This window comes from Pocillopora verrucosa, chromosome 7 (assembly GCF_036669915.1).
Source record: "Pocillopora verrucosa isolate sample1 chromosome 7, ASM3666991v2, whole genome shotgun sequence".
NCBI lineage: Eukaryota > Metazoa > Cnidaria > Anthozoa > Scleractinia > Pocilloporidae > Pocillopora > Pocillopora verrucosa.
In genome coordinates this window covers 11,433,310-11,459,613 of record NC_089318.1, presented here as the reverse complement: position 1 = coordinate 11,459,613, position 26,304 = coordinate 11,433,310, and the positions used below count along the sequence as shown (strand labels likewise).

The following is a 26,304-nucleotide window of genomic DNA, read 5'->3' as shown; positions in this document are numbered from 1 at the left end:
TTAAACTACATATTGAGTTTTATTTTTAACTTTGTACTTCGCATAATTTACATTGCACCTTTTTCGAAATCCTGTAGCGTAGTCGCACATCGGGCGTTCAAACCTTAACTTTTGGTGGCCCTTGTCAGTTTTAACTCGCCACTGGCGGCCGTGCGACCGCCAATTTTTAGCCCTGGAAACTCCGCCAAAGAATCTAAACCTGAGGTTGACATGCAGCCTTGTTCTGGAAAAGGTGAATCACTTTTCTTTTTTTTAAATTTTAACGTGTACTAGTGATGACAGTTGTGAATGTTTGGAGTCCGGCTCTTGTTCAACTTCACCTGCAGGCAAGAGTTTTGGTTTTTGTGACTCATCATCAGACTGTGGCAGGGGCATGGATTGACTGTCATCAGCAGGTGGCAGTGAGACCGACACTTCCGGTTTCTTTTCTTCCTGTGATTCGTTGTCATTAATGACATCTGTTTCCGGTATGGCTACTTGTTGTTGGTTATATTTATCCCTTGCGATCTCGTACAATCTCCTTGCTTCAACAGGACCTGTTTGTTCCACAAGTTGACAAAAAATTCCACGGGGATTTTTTAGAAGAACATAAGGCGCATCGAACTCTTTGAGGCAGCCAGCATCTAACACCTAGGGTAAAAAAAAGGTAACGTCGAGTGTAAATTAAATATGGAATGAAGGAGACTGTAAAGTATCATCTATCAACATCTACATAGCCTCCTACCAGTACTTTGTCGGAGTCGATAATGGTATTGAGACGATGAGCTATCGTCAACACTGTGCAATGCTTAAATTTCTCGCGGATGGTGGTCTGAATCAGAGAGTCTGTCCTGCAAAAACGTAGAATTACGTAAAGAAATAAAAAGGATAAATGATTTGAAAACATCGCAAAGTTTCCAAAGTAAGGACTTCCGTAGGTGCTGTAACAGTTTGACCTGAAAAATGCATATAGGAGGGTAAGGCAGTTGTAGAACATATTCCATGAACGGCAATCATTCATTTTTCATTATCAAATTCATTACAGGATCACCGATCATTAAAGAAACACTCCAATGTTGGAAAAGTCAAGTGTCAGGACACTTACTTCTGATCAACATTAGCAGTGGCTTCGTCAATGACCAAAATACGACTATGCCTTAAAATTGCACGTGCCAGGCACACAAGCTGCCGCTGACCAACACTGAAATTTGAGCCTGATTCTCCCAGCTCTTCATCTAGCTTGTTTGGCAACTCCTCAACAGAGTTTTTCAACTGGACCTGAAGGAAAAAATTTAGATATTCAACATTAAATCTATTGCCTTAATCAGCAGAAATTAGTTTATCAATGTAATCTTTTTACCTCCTCCAACACGTTCCACAATTCAGTGTCTAGATGTTCTCCAAATGGATCCAAATTTCTTCTCATAGGACCACTAAACAACACCGGTTCCTAAACAAATAATCACCTAGTCATGTTAACAAAAGGGAAAAGCTTTAGGAATGATTAGACGGTTGGAATCCAAGCCATACCGGGTTCACCGCGTGCCCCATTCCTTCAAGTCCCAAGAGATTCACAGATAAGAAGCTCATGTCATGCAGAGGGGGAAGGGGGAAGCAGAGTTTTATGACATAGTCAAGAAGCTCACCCTGATACGTCACATAATCACATGGCTTGTTCTTGTATGAAATTAACAATACAATGTGATGGTCACTGGAATGAACGAGGGGGGTTGGGCCCCCACGTGTCGGGTAAATTCAAATCATTATCATGGTTACTTTGCTCCTGAATAATATCAAAAAAACTACTGAAACCAATTCATCATGGGAACCTTAAAATGTAGCATATTGAATGTAAGGGCTATCACTATGAGGCTTTATATGATGACAATGATAATGATGACGTCAATGATAGCGGTGATTATTATCAAAATTATTGAAATTATTGCTATCACTACTCTTACTACCAACATTCTCGTCATCATCATAAAAGCCAGAGTTTGCAGTGGAGACCCCTCTCTACGAAATCTGTAGAAAAGGACAAAATTTGGATTTATTTATTACCTGTGGAATGATGGATAATTTGCTTCTTAAGTCTTTCAGCCCAAGTTCCTGGATATTGACACCGTCGATTTCAATTTTACCTCGGGGTTCTGACAAGCGGAACAGTGTAGAGATAAGGGATGACTTTCCAGCACCGGTCCGACCCACTACACCAATCTAAAGAACACGGCACACCATATGAAGAACATGAGTAACAAGAATTTAAAAGGACGAAAGCACGTGCAATAGAATTGGATCACAGCTACGTGGTTTCTTAAAAAGAAAGCAATGTATGTGCTATGTTTCCTATGAAAGTATATTTGGAACTCCTTGCAAGTAAGAAAACTAAGCTTATCGTTGTAGCAACGAAAAACATGATCAACTGTTCTCTTTAGATTACTCGCATCAGACTTGACACTAACGTTGCATGCACAGAGCAGACGAGGCCATCTGAGGTAATTTATCATGATCGGGAGGAGCAAAGGAGCACTACAGGTCCTTTGGGGATTAAAGCATACAATCTCATATACAGCGCTTAAAAGGAGCCAGAATACTAGCCGGACTTATAATCCCATTAACCAACCACCATTTTTCTCTGGCCAAATTTTGTCGCTCATTTCCACTGACCGAAAGCCTATCAAAGGATAGCCCATTACTTGATGTAGCGAAAGGCGATTACTGCGAAGACTCACTAAAGACATATTAGCAGGGTTTGATCACTAATTACTTCCATGCGTGGTAAATTCCGGAGTCTATAACGTTTCTAGTCTACTGAATGAACAGGGCGGAGTCGGTGTTAAGCTGGGGTGATCTTGTCTTCACAATAAACAAACAAAGAGACGAGCAGAGGTCTAACCTTTTCACTGGGTTTGATAGTGCACGTGATGTGATGAAGCACATCTGGTAAGCTGCGGTGATACCTGAATGACATATCATCAAAGTCAATCTGTCCACGAGATGGCCAATCATCTTTAGGTTTCGTGACAGTTTCGGCTGGAGCTTCAGCTTCAAGGTTGATGTATTCCACGATTCGCTCTACAGAGGTCATCTAATTACGAATAAAAAAAAACAGACTTAGGACTGTAATGTTGGATGGAAGATAGCTATGGATGTCCCAACAATGGGTTAATTATACGTTTCAATGGTTAGCTAATCACTAAAACCTTACCATGTGATCGTCCGTTTAAGGAAAAGTCCATATTACAATAAAATAGATAAAACCTTGCAATGGATCTTTCACAATACGCTATTGTTCTTATCCTACTAGATTCGCCTCAACAAAAGACTCACAAGATTTTCAAGTTCAGCACTCCCTTCAATAAATGGTTGGAAGACAGAGGTTAACATGATTGAATACGTCAGAGTCAGACCAACAACACCAGCACTGAGATCTACAGCTGCAACAGAAATGAAAACAATTAAAGAAACTGAACAAAAGCAGCAATCAGTCCGACTTTGATCAATCTCGTGTATTTACATATGGACAGGAAGTGCAGGGTTTGCACAACTTTCTGAATACAAAATGAAGTCTTGCTCCACACTTACGGCCGTGACTTTATCGTATGGTCGAAACAGAATTACAGTTGTCGAAAGCTTGTTCCAAAATTGAAATTCTTACAAAAACTTATAACAGCTTTGAAAGAAACTCGAGACGTCTTCACACTCTTTCAGAACTTTTTCATAAATTTCTATACTTTTTTTCCAGAATCTGAAAATTAGTCTTCAAACTTCCATGCTAAAAAAAAGAAGCCAAACCTCAGTGCAAAACCACAGTTCTTGTCTTCAAAGGAAGACACCTACATATACTAAAAGCTGAACCAAAGTCATTGGAACATCTTACTTACTTCCTTTTAAAGCTGCAGATACAAAAGCAACAAAGGCTAGAAACAGAACAGTAAGCATTTCCAGTCTAAAGTTCAACCACGTTTGACCCGCCAAGTAACAAAACCATGCTCTTGAATGAGCATCTTGATAACCATTAACTTGTTCTGTAAAAGTCTCCTCCACTTCATAGGCACGTATAGTGTCCAGACCGAGAAGGGTAGTGGAGAAATGACCAAATAGTGGACTACGACCTAAAGGAGTAAAAAGTATAGAAATGGTGCATTTTTTTTTTGTCGTAAGTGAAGAGCAGCAAGAGTAGTTCCCTTACTTATTCCTTCAATGCGCTTGATTTCTCGAGACGACTTCATGAAATAATTCCTCAAATAAACAAAACCAATGGTCACAGGTACAATTATGACAAATGTCGCTGGATTACTGACAGCAACTAGTCCTAAAATGCCAAGACACATTAAACCGGTCTGCAAGAGAAAAAAAAACCAGACCACAATCAAAAGCAGTTATTAAACTACGATAATTGCCGTATTTCCTCGAATAAGCACCCGGGCGCTAATCTAAGAATTCGGCTAAACGGAGAAGCGCTTATTCGAAGGAAGGCGCTTAATTGGGGAAGCCGCTTATCAAGTTAGTGGAGCAATAACACGAAAAGAAAAAGAACAGTTTTTGTACGTACAAGAACTCTGTAAGCACATGGAAAAAGAAATAACAGGAACGGACAAGAAACTATTCTCCTGTACTGATTCCGCTGTTATTAAAGCTTAAAAAGTTTTAAATTAAAGTGGCGATAAAACAGATTTTCCTTGTATCGTTAATACTTTGGAAAGTGAGGGAGGCGGGGGGCACTTGTTTGACATTATGGCTGATGGGAAGGCGCTTATTCAGGGGAGGTCTCTCATCAGAGCGTGGGCACTTTTTTGAGGAAATAAGGTAGAGGTCACAGGAAAATAATTCATGAAATCTTCACTCTGTATCTTCATTAATTCATGAATTATGTCGCATGAAATGTCTAACGGTGACCACAACATTTCAAAGAAGACAATGTTTCGTTAGTAGTGCTTCAGCTGTGTGTCAGTCTACCCAAGGGAAGAATATTTTAACATGACACCGCCTTTGTTTCAAATTGAGTCTACTGGTTCAATCCTTTTCTGTGAGAAGCTTTGATAGGGTGTCTCGAAGGACCCTGCAACCTCATGTAATATTTGTCTACCAAGTTACCAAACCGGTAAACCCTCACTCTCTCCTTCTCAGACACATTGTAGTTGTGACTAAATCTTAAAAGTCGGTTGGTTGCAATGTTTTGATATTTAGCCGGTGATCATTACCCTATCCGTTGTCCACTTAACACTGTTGCTCTAAACGAGCCGTCATTCCAAACAATTCTCTGGTCCTGTGTGCGTTACTCACTATTTCGATCGAATCGATTTTTGGAATTAGTCTTTCATTTATACGACTGATCATAAATTGTGTGATACAACAACCAGACTTGTACAAAGAAGTGACTGAATGCTGTGCCCCTCCGTACTGAATGAGGCGCAATTACCTGGTGCCTGAGAAGGAAAGAGTGTGAGGGTTTACTGATTTAGTAACAAGGTACGATATTTTATTCCTAAGGATGTAGGTATCTCAAAAAAAAATCTAAAAACAGAAACGGATTTAAACCAAGAATTAAAATTACTTTTAAAACTAACAGCGGGCCACAGGTGGAGAACGGAATCTCACCCTTTATCCATGCAGTACAACTATACTTAGTAATAATATCAATGCTACCTGCAAAACATCACATAGGATCATAGGCATCAAGTCGTCTACCATTCCAATGTCCTTCGCAAATCTGTTTAAGATTCGCCCTGTAACAGGTAAACATTGGTATGAATTATTGTGTCATAGAGTATTGCGTCAGACCCATCTGGTGCGGAAAGAAGTACTTGAAATATTCTACCAGGAGTGCATTAAACTATCTGGGTTATTAAATAAAGTAAGATGTAAAATTAGAGTCAGCAATCGTGCGGAGTGTGCCCCCCCCCCCCCTGAAATAGCATGAGTACATTAAACTGTCTGGGTTATTACATAAAGTAGGGTATAAAAACTACGGTCAGCAATGGAGCCAGTTGGCTCCCCCCTGGATGGATGTGATGCCAGCCCATTGCAGCTCAACCCTTCCCCCGGTATTTGGTGCGGTCTCCCTGGTAGTTCGCCGTTACACAAAAAGAACACCCAGACCTCTCAATCTTGAGTTCACCATTCAAAAATTAAATACACCTTTAGTTGAATGGTAATCAGAGCTCTTCAAACTCTGGGCGAAATTCAGCAAAAAATTTAAATTCTTCCTCAAAGAGGCACCTTCAGCCGGTTCACAGAAGTAAAGACTAAATGCTTTAATAACAACTTCGTTATTTTTTGTTAGAACAAGTTCCACTTTAATAATTCATTTGATGTTACCGAACATCTATCGATCCAAACGTTCCTCACCTATGGAATTGTTGTCAAAAAAGTACATGGGTGCCCTCAGAAGACTACTTAACATTTTTTCGTACAAGTTCCTTGAGGCAACTACTGTTAGTGTGTAGAACAGCTCAGTGGAAAAGAGACATAGCAAAAACAATCCTATTACAAAACCACCATAAACCCCTAACAGCAAGCCTCGGTCGGGTTCTGATGCAGCACTCGCCGTGGAGTTGCCAGTCTGAAGCATTATAGCGACGAAGTATGATTCCTCTGTATTAGACCTGCATCAACACAACACAACAGAAAAAGATAAAGGCAGGTGTGCATTATGCAGTTACCTAAAGAAGGGAAAAGGTACACAGCCGCCCTCAGAAACAACAACTGAAGGTAAAATTTCATCGGAAAAAAAACTGAAGTAGTTAGTCAGTCATCAGAAGTCAGTAAAATCATATTAGCACAGGCAATCACACGAAGAACAAACAAGCACACGTTATTTTATATGAGTACAGATTCTGACTATAATAGTCTTGAGGCAGCATGAAAGCGCTTTATATACATGTAATTACTATATGCATTCGCAGAAAGACTTGATAACTTCCTCAGGCAAGGGAAATCAAATTTTTTTGGAGTAATCCCCATACAGCCTCGTCATTTAGCCTTTCCTTTTCAAAAAATTAGCAGCCCTGGGTACAAGTGTTGCCACTACACATGACTTTCAAAGGCCCTCGTCGGTCCAATAAGGTCATCCATCTTCACTCTTTTAACCCATAGTTTTTTTTGGGGCGGAGGTTGGGCACCTTTTGATGCTAACAAAAGCCCAAAATTTACACGAACAAATAAAAGTTAACCAAGTAACATAAAAATATTTTTCTTTACACACCACATTTACTCTTGCTAGATATAAGTCCTTTTACAGCATATCGAACGCACCCTTAAATGTACGTTCACTCATTCTTTCAACACTGATCTTTTTCCGATGAGTCGACACTTCGCCATTTACTGTTTTTGTCTCAGTCTTTTTTTAAGAAAACAGTATCGAACACAGAATTAGCCAGAAGTATTTCGAAAATATACGGCTGGGGAGAGAGAGAACTTTGTACCAAGGAAGCTTGATTTTGGCTTTATGATTATGTAAATTAAAAACGAGTTAGGTGACTGATCGTTTTCTTTTATTTAACGGTAACCGGCATGGTACGATTCATCTATGCAAAAACTCTTGTGTCAAGTAAGATCAGAGCCACCTGAATTGTAACCCTTACATCAAGGGGTAAGAAAAATGCATAAGTTCCTTTGTCCTTAACTCCAAACGAAAAAAGAGAAAAGTGACGAAAATACTTTCGCCCCCAGTTCCAATTCTAAAGATTCTTGACTTCGGCTCTGACGCGCAATGGATTGGGAAACCAAGAAGAACACTCAGAAACCAGGTCAGAGTACAGGTACAGAGAATGACATTACTTGGTCTGACATAGGTTCAGGATATAGAGAACTGGGTCCAAGGATCCGATCAAGATTTCTGCGCCACGTAAATATTTTGATAATTTTCAGCCCCTATTTTACGAAAACGGGTTTAACGCGAGGCCCTCTATTCTGAAAAAAGTACCAATGCGTGTTAAAAGAAAAAGTGAAATTGTTTTCTTCTTACCAATAAGACAACCACCAGTCCGCCAGCATTGATATTACCTGAAGGAAGAATTCGAAAAATGGCAGCGAATTTAAGAGCCTGAATTTCGTCAATACTGAAATGCCTACCACTAACGTCTAATCTGCACATGTAGATCGTCATTCTCAGTTGAGTGTTTCAATTCAAAATGATTGCGGGATGAATCTGAACCGTTTCAAATCCGATTTTACTTAAGAGTGTACCACGGCCGATACATGTTGCAAAAGGAGTTCAAAAGCCAGTTGGACTCATTTAGACAAGTTTACCCTCAACCCTGCGTATGAATGTACAAAGATATATGCAAGAAAATGATGCTAAAAACACAATTTGGGGTTAATTTATCTCCAGATTGAGACTAGTCCGTTGAAAAGCCCCTTTGCCGTTTACAACAGAGCATATAATGAACTCAAAACTGAATGTTCCATACCTGACAGAGAGCAAGCAAGAAAATAACAACAAACGCAATTCCTAAATTGTGTAAAGCACGGAAATATGCCAGATACGTCTTAGGACTGACCGCTCCTTCTTGTTTCTCTTCTCTTGGAAGTAGATTGTCGTCCTGTAGAAGAAGCATGGTGAACATGATGTATTCAATTAAAAATCGCTGAATTTAAAGAAGTCAATTTAAAGCAAGTTCCCTAATATCATAAACGGTACCTGCACGTGTACATTTGCTAAACGAAAATTTAACTACATCCTTCTTTTCCATATTTGCATTTAAAAAAAAACTAAAAGCACTAAATTTTGGCCCGAGTGACGGACACTCTGATGATTATGTGGTGAGAGTTGCCGTAGCTACTCAACCCTCAATCCTTTAATACCAAAGCTAACCCTTATGAGGATACCGTGACAGTAGCTGTCTTTCTCTATTTAATTCACACAGTGTATCTCAATGGTACAGTCGAACCTGTATTAAGCGGCATCGTATTAGGCGGTCATCCTGTAGTAAGCGGTCAGTTCTCAAAGTCCCGAAAATTTCCCCCGAAATCACTGTAATTTTCACCTCTACTTAGCGGTCACTTCTATTAAGCGGTCGTGGTCACCCTTTACTGAGTTCCAACGGACTGCCCTCTACCATATAGAACGCTCACGTAAAGCAGAACCACTACAGCTAGATTTAAATTTAAGTGACTGTTTATTGCTTTGGTGAGTTCTTTAACCCTACATAAAGTCAATTTAAAATAAAAATATCTTCGATTGCTATATTACTTTTAAAACTGATTTTGCACAATATAAGTGAACATCATGATGTACTTTAAAAGATGTGAACGGGAAGGAATAGCGATCAAAGACTTACGTAAGCAGAAAATGTTGTGGCAGCAGACACAATGGAAAAATTACTGTCAGCAATTTTACTTAGGCGATGGCATGGGAAGCTTTCCTGTCGACTTAGCTGCCGAGCAACCATCAGCCTTTCAGCATCTTTTGCTTCCACTTCACGACCTGCCTCTGTTTCAGGATTCATCAAACATTCCATAATGTTTGCACTTCCTTTACATAAAGAGAGTTCTTTATAGGGTCCTTTATTGACTACTTTTCCCTTTAAATTAAAAAACGGAAAACAAAAGTTATCAACGATGATGCATTTGGGAAGAAAGTGACGTAGTTTCACTCATTCCCCCGGGAAGATACCAACCAAAGGCAGCCATATCTGAAGTGGAGTTCGCACGCTCTTTCAACTGAGCTATAGAGGAATTGTTCGTGGGCCAGACTATGTGCAGCGTAGTGTAAAGTGCATTACTCGTACTAACTGTAGAAGAAGAGGAATGTACCATTATTGCGCCCTTCCAAAATACAGTCATGTACATAAATGTGTCATTATTGAAACTTCAAATTATCAGCTCAACTGACTAAACGTTTTGATTTTTAACGAATTTGTTAAACTTAGGATTTTTAACTCACTCTATTTGATTCAGGTTTAATGTTTCTTCCTCCGTAATTAAACGTTACGAAACATAACAGCTGATGTATTACCTTATCTAAAACGATTATATCATCTGCTTCTCCAATGTGCTGCAGTTGGTGAGTTACTAAGATGCGTGGCTTCTTTGCCAAATATCCACAGATGCACCTTAATAAAAACACGGGCAGTCATGCTACTATAGCTAGTATCCACAGTCCAAAAACGATGACGACTGTGGAATTGGAAAGGTTTCTCAACAGGTTGGATGTGAAATGTAAAAAACACACACATACACACACACAAGCTGCTTTGATGAAAAATTCAAATGAGAACTTACTCCGTTCTTTCGCGAATTTCTAAGAAATTTTCGATTTTTGATAACCTTAGCAGTGCTAAGGGTATTAATTGATCAAAAATTTTGAAACTTCACCAAAAATTCTGTTCTCTAGCACAATTTAGCTTGCTTATATTGAAAGAAGAATAAATGATCACTGTTCATAATCAGTGACCGTAGTACCTTTTTCACAGGTTTCTTTCGAGAGGTCACATGAGTGCTGGCTGCAAAGGAGATTGGCCAAATTCTTTTAAATTTTTTATTCTACTGGGTTGGCTAAGCAGGTGAAAGTTCTTTATATCTTCTTACTTTTCAAATAAGTGTCGACCGACGTCAGCATCTACAGCACCCAGTGGATCATCCATCAAATAAATGTCTGCGTCGGCATACACTGCTCTGAGAGAAAAAAAATCTTACTCAACTGTGTGGTCTTTCACATTTTCACATGTTTTAATGATTTAATTATTTCAGCTGAACACTATAATCTGTATATCTTCCATATTCTTCCGATAATTAACATGCTTTCTTGATCTTTTTCGTGCCACTCCTCAAAATTGTAATAACTGTAAGTGGCCGTTTAATATCCTCACAAGAAAGTCCCAACAGATTGCAGATTACATCGATCTTGAGCCAAAGGTCTTTTCTCTTCAGTTAATACCTGGCATTCGCATTCTGTTGACGCTTTCTATGGACAGAGGTACTGCAGCAGTGCGCAGGTGCAAGTGTAATGCTGGTCCGGCATACTGAAGTAGCTTTTTGAGCCCATAGATGGTTTAGTTCCCGCGACCTTTTGATAGCGTAACATACGTCATACCTTGCCAAGTTGACCCTTGCCCTTTGACCTCCACTCAGTGACACTCCTCGTTCCCCTACAAATGTCATGTCACCATCTGGGAGCAATTCAATATCCTAAATAACATGGGATGATAAAAAACATTAAAAATATCGTATCAAGCCATTGCAACTTCAAAATCGACAAACTTTTGATGGAATCGAGCTTGAGATCTTCTGAAATGAACCAACCAGACAAAAAAAATTCAGTAAAATGGAAAAGATATGATATTCAAAACAAATAGAAAAAAAATTACTTTTTTTGAAAACCAACTGCATGCAATACATGTACCTTATCCAAAGCACAAGCTTTAGTGACTTCTTTAAATTTGTCCTCATCATAGTTCTGCCCAAAGAGTATGTTCTGGCGCAGTGAGCCATTATATACCCAAGCCTGTTGTGAAGAGTAGCCAATTTTTCCTTTCACTGTTATAGAGCCCTCAGTCAAGGGAAGTTCACCCAGTATTACCATCAGCAGGGAGGACTAATTGAAAAATGTAAATGTCAAGAAACGATTAGTACTGATCAAAAAACCTAACTGATAAACAACATTATGTTACAAGCACAGCCTATACAGTTGAGGTATATAATTACATAATCTTCAGAGGAGGAATCAGGGTTTTTTCGGCACCCCCCAACGAGGACATCGTGCCATACAAAACCGGGCACATGTATGGGGCATGTGCCAGCTGCGTTTAACACTTTAGGATGAGAAGAAAATTAAGGGATCGTAATAAAGGGATTGAGAAGAGTTTGAATTATAAAAAAAACTATTGAATTAATACCTTGCCAGATCCAACAGCACCAATCACTCCCAGAAGTTCACCCTACATCAAGATGAAATGTATATAATTTACCAACTCTGGGGGGACCACTTTTTAAACAAAGTTGAACTCTTATTCAACTAAACTGCGCTCTGAACAATCTTACGTCAAGCAGAAAATACTCAAACGTTAAGTCTAACTTTTTGTGAAACTGTCAGTAGGACTTACATCTAACGCTACAAGAAGAATCGATTTAATGACTTCAAAAAACCCACAAGAACTTTCGAACTCCATCGATCGTCAAAAACTGCAGCCCAAATTAGACTGTTTCCGTAAGTGACCCTGGATGTCCAAACCCACACTTAAACACTTAAAACAGTTTAAATACATACACTTGACACTTTGAAGGAAACGTTTTCCAAAGTTGGGGATTGTAAGTTCTGAAAATGAAACCATAGATTACAATGAAGAACAACATGCTCAAATAAGTTTTAAGAGAAATATGTGAAACAATTCACGATAAGCTGTCCACGAGCAAGTGATTAAAAATAGCCTCGGATAGCGTGAGACCTACTAGACAAGAAAATAATTGAGTATTCAATTTAGTCATTCTTCTCAATATTCTGATTAAGAGTAACTACAAATGTTACTTTTGGCTTTAAAGACCGTAGATAATTTAGTTGATATATTTTTTTTGTCCTTATACCTTATTCCAAAGAGCTTTGATATTTTTGGCAGCAACATGGCAGTCTTCCAGTTTAGGTCTCAATTTTGAGGTTACAAGACCCTCTGATTGCATGTCATCCATGAGCAGAATATCCTTCAAAGTAATAATGGTATTTTTTTCATTACTTGTCAGTATTGTACACCTACTCTGGACATTTAATGATGTTCGATTTGTCTGTACTGAGTTAAACTGTTCGGTCAAGAACAAATGAGAACTAAAAAAATTAAGAATGAACTATTCATGTCCTTTCCGCGCTTTCATATGTGTAAATTAGCCAATTAGATAAGAACGACTCAACAAACGAACTAAGATTTCATGTCGTTTTATGCAAACCTATAATTATTGAAAATCTATTTTCAATAAATTGCTATATATAAAAATTAAATTTTAGCTTTCAATACCATAGGTGCGGTTGGTCAAGACATGCAGATTTTATTTGAAATAGAATAAATTTGAAATGAAATTATCATTAGACACCTCGATCCTTTTTACTGACACTCGGCATTCATTCAACAGAGTGATTGCTATTGGAAACTGCAGGGCCATTACAACTCGCATGATGTTGAACAGAGATATGCAGGTGAATACTGTTTGTGCCTTTAAAACTTCCCCAGTCAGGACATAGGTCATAAACGTCACAAAGCTAATAACAACTGATGAGCTAAAGAAAAATGACTGGAAGGCTCCTTGAATGAAACTCAGCTTCAGAAACCACTTAAGTTCACTTCTGCAAGTAGAAAACAAATTGAGATGACATTGCTTAATACTCCTAACAACTATTACTAAAATGCAAGCAACAAATAGGCAAATAATTACAAGCAGTAGACAGATAAAATCAAATAATTTGGCTTCTCTGCAGGTAGCAAGAATAAAACATCATTTTCTTTCTCTCCATATAAAGTTGGGAAGTTTTTGCTACGATTCATCAAATTCATCAGGATTCAACAGGAATTTAGGGTGTGTGCTTCATATTCTTCATTTCGTATTTTCCCATCTGCAAGGGTCTTAGAAAGAGAACTTTCTACAACTGCACTTCACGAGGGAGCTCATAAAGCACATTACTGATAAGTCACTTGCACATCCTGACTACTTACGTCATACAACATTTCCCCAAATAAATATGTTTATTTAGGGAGACTATGTTCTAGTTCTTAGAAGACTTGTTATTTCAAATTTTCTATAGAAATCCAGGGCAGGAAACTTACTTTCGTATTTGTCTGATCCAATTTGAAAATGAATCTTCCCATGTGTACATTTTTATGACACGCATTCCAGCTATAATTTCATTCATAACTTTCACCCGTTCATCCATCCAGTGTATTGCTTTTGTCCTAGAAGTACAATTAGAGAAAATAAATCTCACGACTTCCTCTGGGCAACTTACTGAGTACAACACTAGAGAAGCCCTGCAAACTATCTTCCATAATTCTCTGCTATTTTTATGTTTTCACTGAATATCATGCTTTTCTAATCCTTTAAATAATTTCAAAAAGTTTTCCAAGTACGTAAAATTTCACGTATTGAGTCAACTACTACCTTTACGTTAATGGGACACATTACATATTAGACTCGCCACTTTATGGGACTCATTAAATTATTCCTTGGGGAATAACTTAATCCCCGCCTACATGCTACGCCTGACTAATTGTTGACTGACATCGAATAATGAATAATAATGATCAATAATGATTTAGCGGTGGACAATCCACGAGGTGGCTCTTTCTGTCCACTGTTTCCAAGTCGAATAAGAATTTGAAATGTTGGTTTTAGCGGAAGGAGGAAATCTGGAAAAACCCTTAGAGCAAGGACTAAAACCAACAGCAAACTCAGGTCCAGGAATCTAACCCAGGCCACAGTAGTGGGGGGCGAGCGCACAAAGTTTGCTCAGATTTCTACGATCGATCTTCGAGGAAGTTTGCTATGCGTCTGGATCTGCATGGTTCAAGACTAATAGAAGCAGAGGTTGAGGGTAGCTTATTTTGTCTACAATCTTCTTGGGCCTCTTTAGAGAAGGATCTTGTTGATCTCTACTGATGGAGGCTGTTTCTTCTTTAGTGTTTCCTGGAGTGCGATCGTTCAGAAGAACATCATCTAGGTGTCGCCTCCAAGTCCGTCCATCGTCCAACTGAAGCAGTAAGACTGAGGTGCTGTCTGTTTTATCACTAATGAATAAAGGGTTAAGTTTCTAAAGAAACTGTGGTGCTGCGTTGCGTGGGTTGATACCGCCTAATGATACCGCTCATTGGTACCGTGATTCGCAGCTTTCCGAACTGCGTGGATGTAGGCAGTTCGGAAAGCCGCAAAACTCCAGAACAAAAATTCATCTTCCAAATCGGCACTCTTTATCGCCACGGTATCAACGAGCGCTTTTCATTCAACTAATTTATTCTTGTTTTCTCGTCATCATATTCCCACCAATAGCATAGCTCCATTTTCTGCGAATAAACCCACAAAATTCCCCAATCGCTCTGATGAAGGGCTAACGCTCGAAACGTCAGCCTTTAAACTCTTTACGGTGACCAATTTACGCTTTCAACTCATTTGATAACACCAAATAACCCTGTTATATCACTAGTTTGCCAGGTTGCCACTTGCGACTGGATAAATGGTCTTGTGTCAATACAATGTCACCTGTAGCCACATCTCCGAACTTGGCCTGCATGTCATGATTGTATTTTATCTTGTCTTTTTGGCAGGCCACGTAATTAGCAAGATCAGGCCATGTCAGAGACAAGCGGGTTCAGAGTTCTCTTCCCAAGAAGAGCTTGGCAGGTGATGTTCCTTTAGTGGCACGTGAATTGGTCCTATACAATATTAGAAATCTGGAAATTCGCTGCTCCAGAGAGCTGTCAGGATCAGTGATAATTTCTGTGTAGTCAAATTCTGCACGCTGTTGTCGGAAACGAACGCTGCTTGAATGATGAAGATTTCTCAACTTTATTGTCTATTTACAGACTGTAAGTCTGATCCTATATGAGACTGTTTCTAAGGGGAACATGACCTAGGAATTCGGGCGACTAGACATAAAAATTTGAACGACATGACTCTGGTTTCAGGCAACATTAGCTTGGGAAAGATTTTCGGAAGACTCGACCAGTTACCAATCACTTTTTTTTGTTCGTTTGATTGTTCCAGTTGTTTCTTTACCCTCTTTCTCTACCCAGAGGCTTTCCTTAAGTCCTCAAAGGCTTTTCTTGAGCCCTCAGGAGCTTCTCGTTTCTTCATTAAAGATGCTCAAACAGATTCACTGTCTCGTGCAAGAGTGGAATAAAATTTTCATCGCCAATGAAGGAAAAAATGAAAATGCTGTAATACTGAGCTCCATGAAGCACACTTTTTGAAATACACCAACTGTAAATGAAGGCAGTATGACTTAGTAGTCTTAGTATCCGGACAAGCCAGACGAAAGAGAAAAATTAAGAGGGAAAGGGAAAGACTCACTTTAACTTGAGACCATAATTAAAAATAATATTAGTAATGATAACATTAAAGCTGGCGACATAATCGCCAAACAAACAAACATACATTAGTCACCAACATTTTTCCACTCATCATAGAGATAAAAATGGTCAAAGCTTGAAGTGCAGTTCAAGTCCCTGCAGTCGTCACAGCAATAACTTAGCTCAAAAGTCACATGTTAGTAAACAATATCCTAAGGAGCTAACCTGAATGAGAAGAGAGTGTTGCCCATTTTAAGCTGCATGGCAGCCAACAACAAGATCAACCCCATCCCAGCCAGGGCTGATGGACCGATTTGCAACCATAGCACCACCAAAACAATAACAGCTATTACTGGACCAATCATTAGGTAATGCAGATTAGGTGCTGTCTGAAAGCAAATTTACGTAAACAAAGTGTAAGAAATATATCCTGATAATCATGGATTTGACTGTGTACAAGATGAAATAAAGTGGAATAACAAAATTCTCATATGCATACACAGATAAAACACTTGATTTATTTTGGTACATCATTGAAAATACAGTTGAAAATGCATATGTTAATTGTTTATACAAAGTCTTTCAAAGTAAATGTAGTGTGACATGTATGTCAAGTATAGTTTGACTAATGTCATAGGTTGTGGGTGTGGGTACAAGTAATGGAAAATTATTATAAAAAAATAATAACAAGCACGACAAGTGAATTTAGAAAAAATAATTAATCTAGAAAAAATTGGAACTTTTCCATCCATGGTGAATCTCATTACAGCTTTGGCCAAGAAAGTTTAACGATCCGTACGACCTGCACGAATCGTCTAATGTAATCAAGAGTCGCAGGGTCAAAGAAGTTATCCATATAAGACTTCATCCCAACAGCATCAATAGGGATAGTGGAATCGAAATTCCCGAAGCTTCGATACCCACGATCAAACAACACAACAGCCGATCTATATGGTCCTATGAGGGAACACCATCTAACAACCGCAATAATAACGAGGATCGAAATGCATCAATAGCAGCGAACCAACGTTCTACAAATGGCGACACGTAAACAATCTACCTCATCGCCTGACGTAAGACTAGCAGTATTGCAGTCGAAACGTCGCAATTTACATCCAAAGTGACTCCGTCGTGAGACAAACGAATAAGGTTCATCTAGTTCATCTTCTATCTTACACCACGATGAACAAGAACCACATACTTTATTACACTGAACAAGAGTACTCTTCGTTCCAAATGTACCGCGCGAATTACACAAACAAGAATAGTATCCCTAGTTCTAAAGGCACGGCGCGCAGTGCACAAATGGCAAGGGTATATTCTTCGTTACACTAAAAAGCACCACGCGAAGTGCACAAACAACAAGTGCATTCCGCGTTCTACCAAAACGCACTCCGCGAAGTACACAACCAATAAGAGTATTATCTCCTTCTTAAAGTACCACCCGAAGTGCACAAATGACAAAAGTTTGCAAAGTACACAAAAAACAAGAGTATTCCTCGTTCTAAAATCACCGCGCGAAGTGCACAAACAACAAGAGTATTCCTCGTTCAAAATGTACCGTGGAACGTGCACAAACAACTAGAGCATCCCTCGTTCTAAAAGCACGGCGCGTAGTACACAAATGAAAAGAGTATATTCTTCGTTCTACTCAAAAGCACCACGCGAAGTGCACAACAGCAAGTGCATTCCTCTTTCTACTAAAAGCACCACCCGAAGTACACAAAAAGCAATTCTGCACTCCTCTTGTGATGTTGAATGCAAATAGGACCCAAACTTAGTGTTAATTGTGTATTGTTAACTTGGGAAGAATTAATTTAAATCATTTTTCGTTATGTAATGTTATGTAAGTAGCAGTATAAAGATATTCAGTTGTCCAAGTTCTTTAGGTTATGTTTAGTAAAGTCAGTTAGCAGTTGTGCATCTAGCGATTAACGTTTTTTTAACGTTCTTTTAAACGTTGTTTTTTCGCTTAAACGCCACGTGCACCTCTGATGCGTAGTTATCTCGAACTAGCGCGGGAATCTTCGTCCCCTTTTAATTCGGTCAGCCAGTCATAGCTAGCAAACACATACAGGGTTCGAGAAGAGGGCGAAACACTCTTTCTCAGCTGCCGTTGTTTATTGTCAGAAACGTTTTCTTTTATTAAAATATAAGGGGCGATCTTTTGACTCAGGAATAACGCCTTATAGAATTGAAAGTAGCTCTCATTTTTCTGTCTAAGACCCGAATATTAAATGTTGCAATTGCGTAACTTTGCCGATTCCGACAGTTGACTACTTCAATTGTTATTTTACACCGATACTTGGAATGAAATAGTGCAAAAAGATGGTAGGTTCCGAGTTCAATTTTTTTCTGGTGATCTTTGAGCCCTCATTTGAAACTTTAGACGAGCAAATTAGGAATTCCTCGTTTTAAGAGCACCGCACGAAGTGCACAAACAAGAAGTATTCTTCGTTATATTAAAAAAACGCTGTGGCTAAATGCCCGGCAGCCGGGCACGGTCTCAAATAGACTAAATGCCTTGCAGTCTCAAATTTACACAGAATTTCCCTGAAAAGGTTCCTCCAAACTTCCTAAGAATATCAGATGTTTGTTAAGAAATGTCCAGCAATTCCAAAAATTAATTTGTTCTTTTAGTAGACAAATTCTGCGAGCTAAAAGATAAATATTTGTTCTAGAGTTTTGCGGCTTTCCGAACTGCCTTGATTTAGGGAAAGGCCGCAAACTGCCATATGCTACTTAAAATAGTTAGGGACCTTAAAGTGTCTAGCGACTGGTTTGGATGCGTCGCGGAAATGTTCTCGAAATCAGTCACCTAGTCGTCTTCCGGTTTCACCAATATAACTTTTTGCGATTAGTGCAAGTTATGTAGTAGATGACATTGACAGAAGTGCACGTAAAATGATCAGTGATCCTAATGGATCTCTTGAGTCCAGACATTTTCTCTACGTTGTTAATGAAAGGACAAGTTTTGCATCGTGGGCGAGCGCATTTGAAAATTCCAGGTTGTTCATTACTTTGAATGAACTTCTGACCAAAAAAGTTGCGAAAAGATGGAACCAGTGTCTAAATCGTTTTGAAGTAATTTAAAGTTATAAATAGGTTTTCATTCATGCAGTTAATTCTATCATTCTAAAACTGATCGCTTCACTCTTTACGGTTGCCAATTTACGTTTTAAACTCAGTTGATAATACTTAATTACCCTGTTAAGCTTTTTGTGGTTTTCTTTACAAATGTTCCCCCACAGGGGTTTAACAACTTATTCACGACTGCTTTCCAAAAGTGCACATTTGTGAATAACAATAATTTATAAAATAATTCAAATAGTACGCGTGCTCTGATTGGCCACAAAACCATTTTACATGAGCGTATGTAAACACGGTTTTCATACTGAATCTTCTTGCGGAGTTCTCCATGCTATTTATTTAGCAGTAACTCAGTTTCTTTAAGTTTGTTGCTTCGCGTCGTGGTTTCCTACGCTTATCTCGTGTTCTCCCAACCTCCCGCGTGTTTACATCAGGCTATGTAAACACGGACACCATTTTACATTTCTTCAATGTAACTAGATTAATGAACGGCCAATTTTATCTGAAATGAATCTTCAGTGATTGGAATATTTTTAAGTGGCAAGAGGGGGAATGCAACCTTTTTCTTGAGCAAGAAATGCTTTCAAACTAATTTGTTGTGAATTAATAATACTTTTTCTCTTTTGTGAAATATATAATTTCTTCCTTCAAATTATATATATATATATCACTTTTTTACTGATCACTGATGACATGAGTGCACACCCACAATTCATGCACTGTACCCATCACCCACAACCCAAAACAATTAGTCAAACTATTTTTTTACTATTTTAGTAAAATAGCAAACATGGAAGAATTGCTACATCCAGTAAATGCAAAATAGTCTTACTATTGTTGGCTGTTTTACATGTACATACCCAATCAAATTTCTGAGTATCACTGGATATCAGGTTTACAATGTTACCAGTAGTTGTACCATGAAGGGCAGCAGTGCTAAGTTTAAGAGACTGATATGTAAAATGTATAGTTAAAAAAGAGAAGAGCTGATAGTTTAATCACAAATAAATCATTGAGAGAAACTGAGCAAAGGCGCTTTGGATCAACAACTACACTAGACCTCAGTGCACTCACCTTTCTATATACAAGACCAGTGCAAGCCACTCTTATCCTCATGCCATAAACTTGAGACATGAAGGTGAAAGGAGCATTGAACATACTTGACATCAGAGAGCACAAAATTAAACCAGTAGCATAAAGGTAAGCATCTCCTGTTGAGATGGGAGAATCTTCCACAAAATAGCGTATAAGTTGGCCCAAGAAGATAGGTCCAGCTATTTTGAGAATTTCCTGTGGACACATCACAAGGTGTACAGTGTATATTGTGAAAAAATCACCCAAGGTAAACACCAGCAGTATACAGTGTAAATTGGTTATGAGTAAACATTACTAATGAAGTAAATACCGTTAGTTGTCAACAGTAGTAATTATGTGCATCAAAAGGAGTCAAACTTACACGCATAAGTGCTACAAGACCTAACAGAGAATAACCAACACCAAAGGTTCTTCTTAATGCTGACAGAAAGCTAGGATATTTTCCTTGCTGGTTAGCTTTATACATTTCCTTTTCCCATTCACTGAAAATCAAAAATTCTAAATCAGACAGGGTGGATAATAATAAGTTCAAACACAAAATCAGACATGACAGGGATTTAAGAAAAAAGATGATCCTATTTTACATTAAATGTTATTTATACATTTCTGAATTTTAGATTATTTTACTCACTGTTACAAAAGTAAACAATGTCTGCCATTTTTTTACCTGACCTGAGTTACAAAAATATTACAACTTGCTTCATGATACAGGATTAGATCATTTTTCAGTGATATACATAGCATATAGCATCATGATGTTATAAATGGGCAGGTTTCACTTTCTATTCTCTTGTGAGCAGTGTGTACTTTGAAGGTTGTTAAAATAATGACTAAGTACCCATCTCTAATAACACTGTGTGACTGAGTACCGTTCTAATGCATCTGTAACTGTCTCAGTTTGTTCTCCTTCCAAGATGGCGTATAGATCTTTGGCTTCCAGTGGTTGCTTTGATCCCTTTTTGAGGAGGCTGTTTAACCACCTTTTAATTTATAAACAACAATTTACCACATAAAAGAGAATGCACAAAGAAAAAATCAGAAATAAGATCCTTAGACCTTTCAATTTTCAAAAAGCCTCTGTCAAGCTAACACCATCACCCTGTTGACTTTCAAAATTGCAAATTCTATTGCAGTCCATCCTAATAAAAAAAAATGTCTACTAAAATTGCTATTGGCAAAAAAATAACTAGCATGGGTATGGGCACTTTCAGTTTCAAGCATACCCTTAGTAATTTGTTCTATTAAGCTGCAAAATTCCAGATTCCCTACTATCATGGTTGATTTATTTGGCTTCATGTGGCATCTCTGTTGATGATGATTAAAGAGATGTTTGCTTTGCTAACATCTATTGGGCAGGCATGAACTTCAAATATGTTTGATATAATTTCACCTCTGTAGCACGTTTTTCCTGTAGAACTCTATTTAATATAAATTCTCTTTAAAATGGTCATCTAGCTATTTCTGGAAGGTGATAATTGTAAACAAATGTTTGATTGGAATGGGTATATATACATCAAATCTCCAGCAATAAAAGTTCTCACCACATTGTAATATATTTAGAGAAGAATGAAGCACAAGCCATGGGCGATGGAAGAATTCCAGGATCACTCTTTCTTCTGTCTTCCTCTTTCAGCATTGGTTCTTTTTCATCTCCTGCTTTCTTCATTCCGTCTGGTGAATCTGCATCATCAGTCAGGTATACAATACTCCCAGCTACTGTCATCTTCTCACTGAGCATTTCTAGGTCATCCATCCTAGAACCCAGTTTCAAAATTGACATGCTATGACATATTTTCATTACAATTGTCCTACACAAAGACCCTACACTAAGACCCTTGATCTACCAGTTATAAGTTAAGACAGGGAGTCCACATATTGAATATGTTTTTGTTTTAATTATTTTGAAGAGTTTGATCTTCTGTGCATTGCAGTGACATATGTTTTTGTCTATATTCTTAAATTTAGAAAAAGACACAGACAATTAAAGAATAATTGATCTTGCCCTGTTACAATGGATGTCATGAGACTTATGAAGCAGAAAGAACATTCCTGACAACCTTACAGATGAGGTCTTTGTTTGATTAGCAATGTAAACTCCATTCCTTCAATTTCAGCATGATTTAAACGTTTCGTTTCTTCGTCTATAATTTGGGATTTAGCCTTTTATAGATATTACTTCTCCTTTAGCAAGTTTATGATTGAATATAACTGAATTTGCTGGATATAAATCTGATCTATGTCTTCCGTGACAACTAAAGGTTATTCACTACTCAGGCGACAACTGAACAAAAGGAGATGGTGAATAATTAATCCTACCGTGTATGTTCATCTCTCATTTTTCTTTTATTTCTTGAAATAAAAGTAGTGGATTTTTCAGCCATTTGAGCTCAGTATCTGTTTGCACACTCCTTTACTAGACTTCAAGGAACCAGGATATTTTCCATGGTTGAAAGTTAATAACCTTGATTCAGATGTTTGAAATGCACGCTCAAAACATTCGGTGAAGTAGCTTGTCCATATTCTGCAAGTTATGTAGTTTACCAACTAAAACCTTCCCCTCGAGAACAAGAGCTCGTAACTGACTAACCTTTATTCTTGACTGCCGTACACAACCTTCTCAACTATTTTGGAAACCTGTTTCAAAAAAATTGGAATGCCACAGATGTCATTTGACATCAAGTGAAACAAATGTAAGCGCTGCATTACCCGAGGGTTTTAGGTTTGCCAGCGGTTACACGCGTTTTGTTATCACGCGATATTCAGTGGATCACAAACTTCTTTCAGTCCTGGAGCTGGTACATGCTCTCTAGGGAATATACAGTTTATATTCTCATAGTGCATTTATGCGATAAGCTGATTCATACACAAATTTCGTTTAGTTTTTACTTAGGAACTACTGGAGAACAGACGGTTAGTGCAGCATGGGTGCTGCACTAACTACAGACGTAACACGCTAAATCACACCATCCTTTTCCATCTTTAGCAAGGTGTGTTCCACTTTTGACTGCAAAGCATGAGAAACTGGTTGAGCTTTGTGAAATTTGGTCCCATTACTTTCACTTCATACGAAAGGCTCACCAGTGTAACTTCCGAGCTCGGGCTTAAATATGTCGTCATACTACTGCAGAACAGACTCCAAGGAAAGGTTTCCTTGAGGTGCAGAAGCAAAGGGTGTTGTAGAAAGTATGGTGCCAGTATGATTCAACCCTGGCAAGTTTTCCAATCAATTTTTATGTCCATGAGCCAGTTCTGTTCAAACAAAGTAAAGATGCCGCTTGTACCACTAGCAATGGCAGGGAGTGTTGTAATCCTAAATTCTCTACTTCCACAAAGGCTTCCCCTAAAGGACGTAAAGTTTTACCTGTATAGGTAGACAGCACCACATTGGTTGGCTTCATTTCAACATCAGGACAAATCTCTTTGAAGAAATTTATTGGTGCCAGAGATAGAGCACTTCCAGTGTCTAACTGCATAAAACAATCATTGCTGTTAATTTTTAACGGAACAGAAATTTCTGACCTGGATATCGCATTCACATCATATACCACATTCGATTTCGTCTTCTACAGACAACGGTTCTTTGAGTAACTTCTCATTATTCACAGCATTTACTCCATTCTTTTTGCAAGCACGAGCAATACGTCCTCTTGTGTTACAGCTGCGACAAACAACATTTCTAAATTTACATTTGGATCTCATGTTTTCAGAATTTCCATATAAAAACAATTATAATACAAATTCGACTGGTGAGGCCCGGGCGAAGTTGGACGAGCACTTCGGCGTAACGGAGGAGGAGGAGGAACCCGAGAATTTCCACCAGGGGATGGCGAATCAGTATAACTCTTGGAACTAGCGGGCGGATTATTGGAAACGGAATTTACAGGTTGGAGCAATTATGGATGAACTTTTACGCTCTCTTTCGCCGCAGTTTCACCCGCAATAGCCACTTTCATAGCTTCCTGGAACGTGCGATCTTCGCTTAAGAGCTTTTAAGGGGTTTCTGGATTTCGAATACCGCTTATAAACTGGTCTCGAAGAGATTGGTCTAGGTATTCCCCCGAAATTAAAAGTTGATGCCAGTTGTCTTAGGCGAGCGCTGTAAACAGAGACGCTTCAGTTTTCTTCTTGACAGCAGCGATGAAATCTATAAGATTCTGCGACCTTCAGTCGTTTAAGTTTAAAATGGTGTTGTAGTAACTCACATAACTGCTCGAACGTTTTGTCTTTCGGATTTGCCGGTGTCATAGCGGATTTGGACCCCCCACGGATTTGGACCCAAACCAAACTTTCCTTTTAAGCATCCTTTGTATCATATTTGGTAACTAATTCTATTTACAAGCTTTTTTGTCGATGTTCTTTTCAATCACAACACAACATTTCCTCAATAAAGGTAAAAAAAAAAAACAACAATCATTTCGTTCCAATTCTACCGCATTCATTATAGCGAGTCGAACTGTATACGCAAGAATTAGATGTGAACAAACTACTGCATTCGAATTATTGAAATTGTTGCAATAAATCTTTGCTTCTTCTGATGCGAATCAACATTGGTACGAAACGTCATAAAAATAGTGGAGACTATTGCGTCCAGTCACAAAAATAACTCAGTCTGATTTTCTAAAATAATAATGTTAAACTTTAATAACGTTAAACGTTTAACGTTTAAACGTTAATAACGTTTTTGAACAAGAACGAAGAAACTACTCATATTACAAGTCTTTCGTAAAGCCTATGATGAGTAAAAATGTTTCTATTCTGAACTATTGGAACTCTCAGCTTGTTTTCAGATGCAAATTAACGTTAATGTCAACATTTTAACAAAAGTGGAGACTATTACATCGAACTCAATCTTATTTTCTAATTTTAACGATCATTAACTGTTGAGGGATCCGAAAGACGTCTAGAGTCTGGCAATCTGCAGACAATGCAAAGCCACTCGTCCTCCGAGGCAGTCTTAAATCCCTCGCACTGTACCATGTCGTCCCAACACTTGGGCATTGAACAATGACAAAATAAATTAGTGTCACAAGTTTGTTTCTTATTGAATCTAACGGTGTTGGACTATCGCGGAAAAGGTTCAAAAACGACCTCTCTCCAGACATTAAACTAAATTCTTACCCATTTTCCCTTGGTCAAAAGAAACATCCGACGGGATGCCAGTTCGTATGCATTAACGATAAGCATGTTTTGAATTGAAAACATACTTTAGTACGCTCTGGAACGTAAAGTATCATCCATTTTTATTAGAACGTTAAGGATGATGTTTTCACTCAGTTTTGTTGGGGGGGTCCAAATCCGCGGAGGGGGTCAAATCCGCTGGGACACCGGACTGCACAAATCACGAAGGACTGTAAGATTGTAAGTCTTCCAGCCAATTACTGAAATCAATACGGCGACCTCTTTATTTTCCGCCGCAGCGGTGATTGCTGCGGATGCATCGATAGGAACAATTCCAATTTTATTAGCAACAAAGAACTGATCGAGTCTTTCTGCATAAACTGTAAAAGTCTCGGCCGAAGGGTCAAACTCCCTAGAAGCACCCAACAACTCCGAAGCCATGGTGGCGGCGGCAAAGACCACGTGCGCGAATACACGAAACCGCAAAGCAATGCTAGAAGGAATCTTACGTTGTACAAGTGACCCAGGAAGTAAACGACATGGAACCTATCCCATCCTTATCGCTAAATGTTGTATCCGAGTAATAATGACAAATGCATGAACTGCGAAACACAACTTCGTTTATTTCTGCCTTCTAGTTGCACGTGCGTATTTTAACTCAATGACGTGACAACACCTCCTTATGTAACCCATAGTTCGATTGTAGGGAAATATGCAGATCAGCTACGGAAATACAAAACCACTAAATTCTTCAGAAAGGCGATTTGATATGAGTCTGAAAATTTCATGAAAAGTAAACTCATTCCGTCCTATTCCATCCACTAACATTAATTTGCACTTTTCCCATTTCATTTACACTAAAAGGGAAGGTTCTACCCACAGTGTACAAGCTAAAGGTCTGTCTATGCAGATATATATGTTGGGGAGTGATCTATACGACTTACTGTGAAAGATCAAGCTATACTTTGGAACGATTTTACTTACTAGAGCCTTATCATGAAACGAACTGTTAGGCTAACAAATAAATATCCATGCG

The 26,304-nt window shown here is 38.5% G+C and overlaps 1 protein-coding gene across 3 annotated transcripts; it reads right to left on the bottom strand.

Moving 5' to 3' along the window:
• Positions 1–22,876, bottom strand: LOC131792935 (ATP-binding cassette sub-family C member 4-like). Of its 3 annotated transcripts, none has more exons than XM_066169367.1 (30): positions 22,738–22,876; positions 21,692–21,904; positions 21,020–21,130; positions 20,512–20,632; positions 20,130–20,345; positions 19,916–20,005; positions 16,191–16,354; positions 13,731–13,856; positions 13,003–13,252; positions 12,505–12,618; positions 12,191–12,238; positions 11,820–11,861; positions 11,327–11,518; positions 11,018–11,112; positions 10,513–10,599; positions 9,941–10,037; positions 9,264–9,506; positions 8,394–8,525; positions 7,949–7,986; positions 6,331–6,587; positions 5,629–5,708; positions 4,172–4,322; positions 3,864–4,094; positions 3,310–3,416; positions 2,876–3,067; positions 2,041–2,196; positions 1,340–1,429; positions 1,085–1,257; positions 725–830; positions 1–630 (listed from the first exon to the last, which is right to left on the bottom strand). In XM_066169367.1, exons 2-30 carry the CDS (start codon positions 21,901–21,903, stop codon positions 253–255), a joined length of 4,299 nt encoding a protein of 1,432 aa, XP_066025464.1. In that variant the 5' UTR covers position 21,904; positions 22,738–22,876; the 3' UTR covers positions 1–252. The 3 variants fall into 3 exon arrangements, 2 of the variants coding, with proteins under 2 accessions (XP_066025464.1, XP_066025463.1); XM_066169366.1 differs by lacking the exon at positions 22,738–22,876 and adding an exon at positions 22,467–22,698; XR_010718107.1 differs by lacking the exon at positions 22,738–22,876 and adding an exon at positions 22,467–22,704 and having other exon boundaries at positions 492–630; positions 1,153–1,257.
• Between the last annotated feature and the right edge of the window lie 3,428 nt (positions 22,877–26,304).

Excerpts from the sequence above, each read along its gene's own strand:
- LOC131792935 (XM_066169366.1), bottom strand. The coding sequence starts at position 22,531 with ATGGCTGAAAAATCCACTACTTTTATTTCAAGAAATAAAAGAAAAATG. Across the intron at positions 20,633-21,019 it reads GTTACAGATGCATTAGAACG|TGAATGGGAAAAGGAAATGT; the intron begins GTACTCAGTCAC and ends TTTGATTTTCAG. Across the intron at positions 20,346-20,511 it reads GTCTTGTAGCACTTATGCGT|GAAATTCTCAAAATAGCTGG; the intron begins GTAAGTTTGACT and ends ATGTGTCCACAG.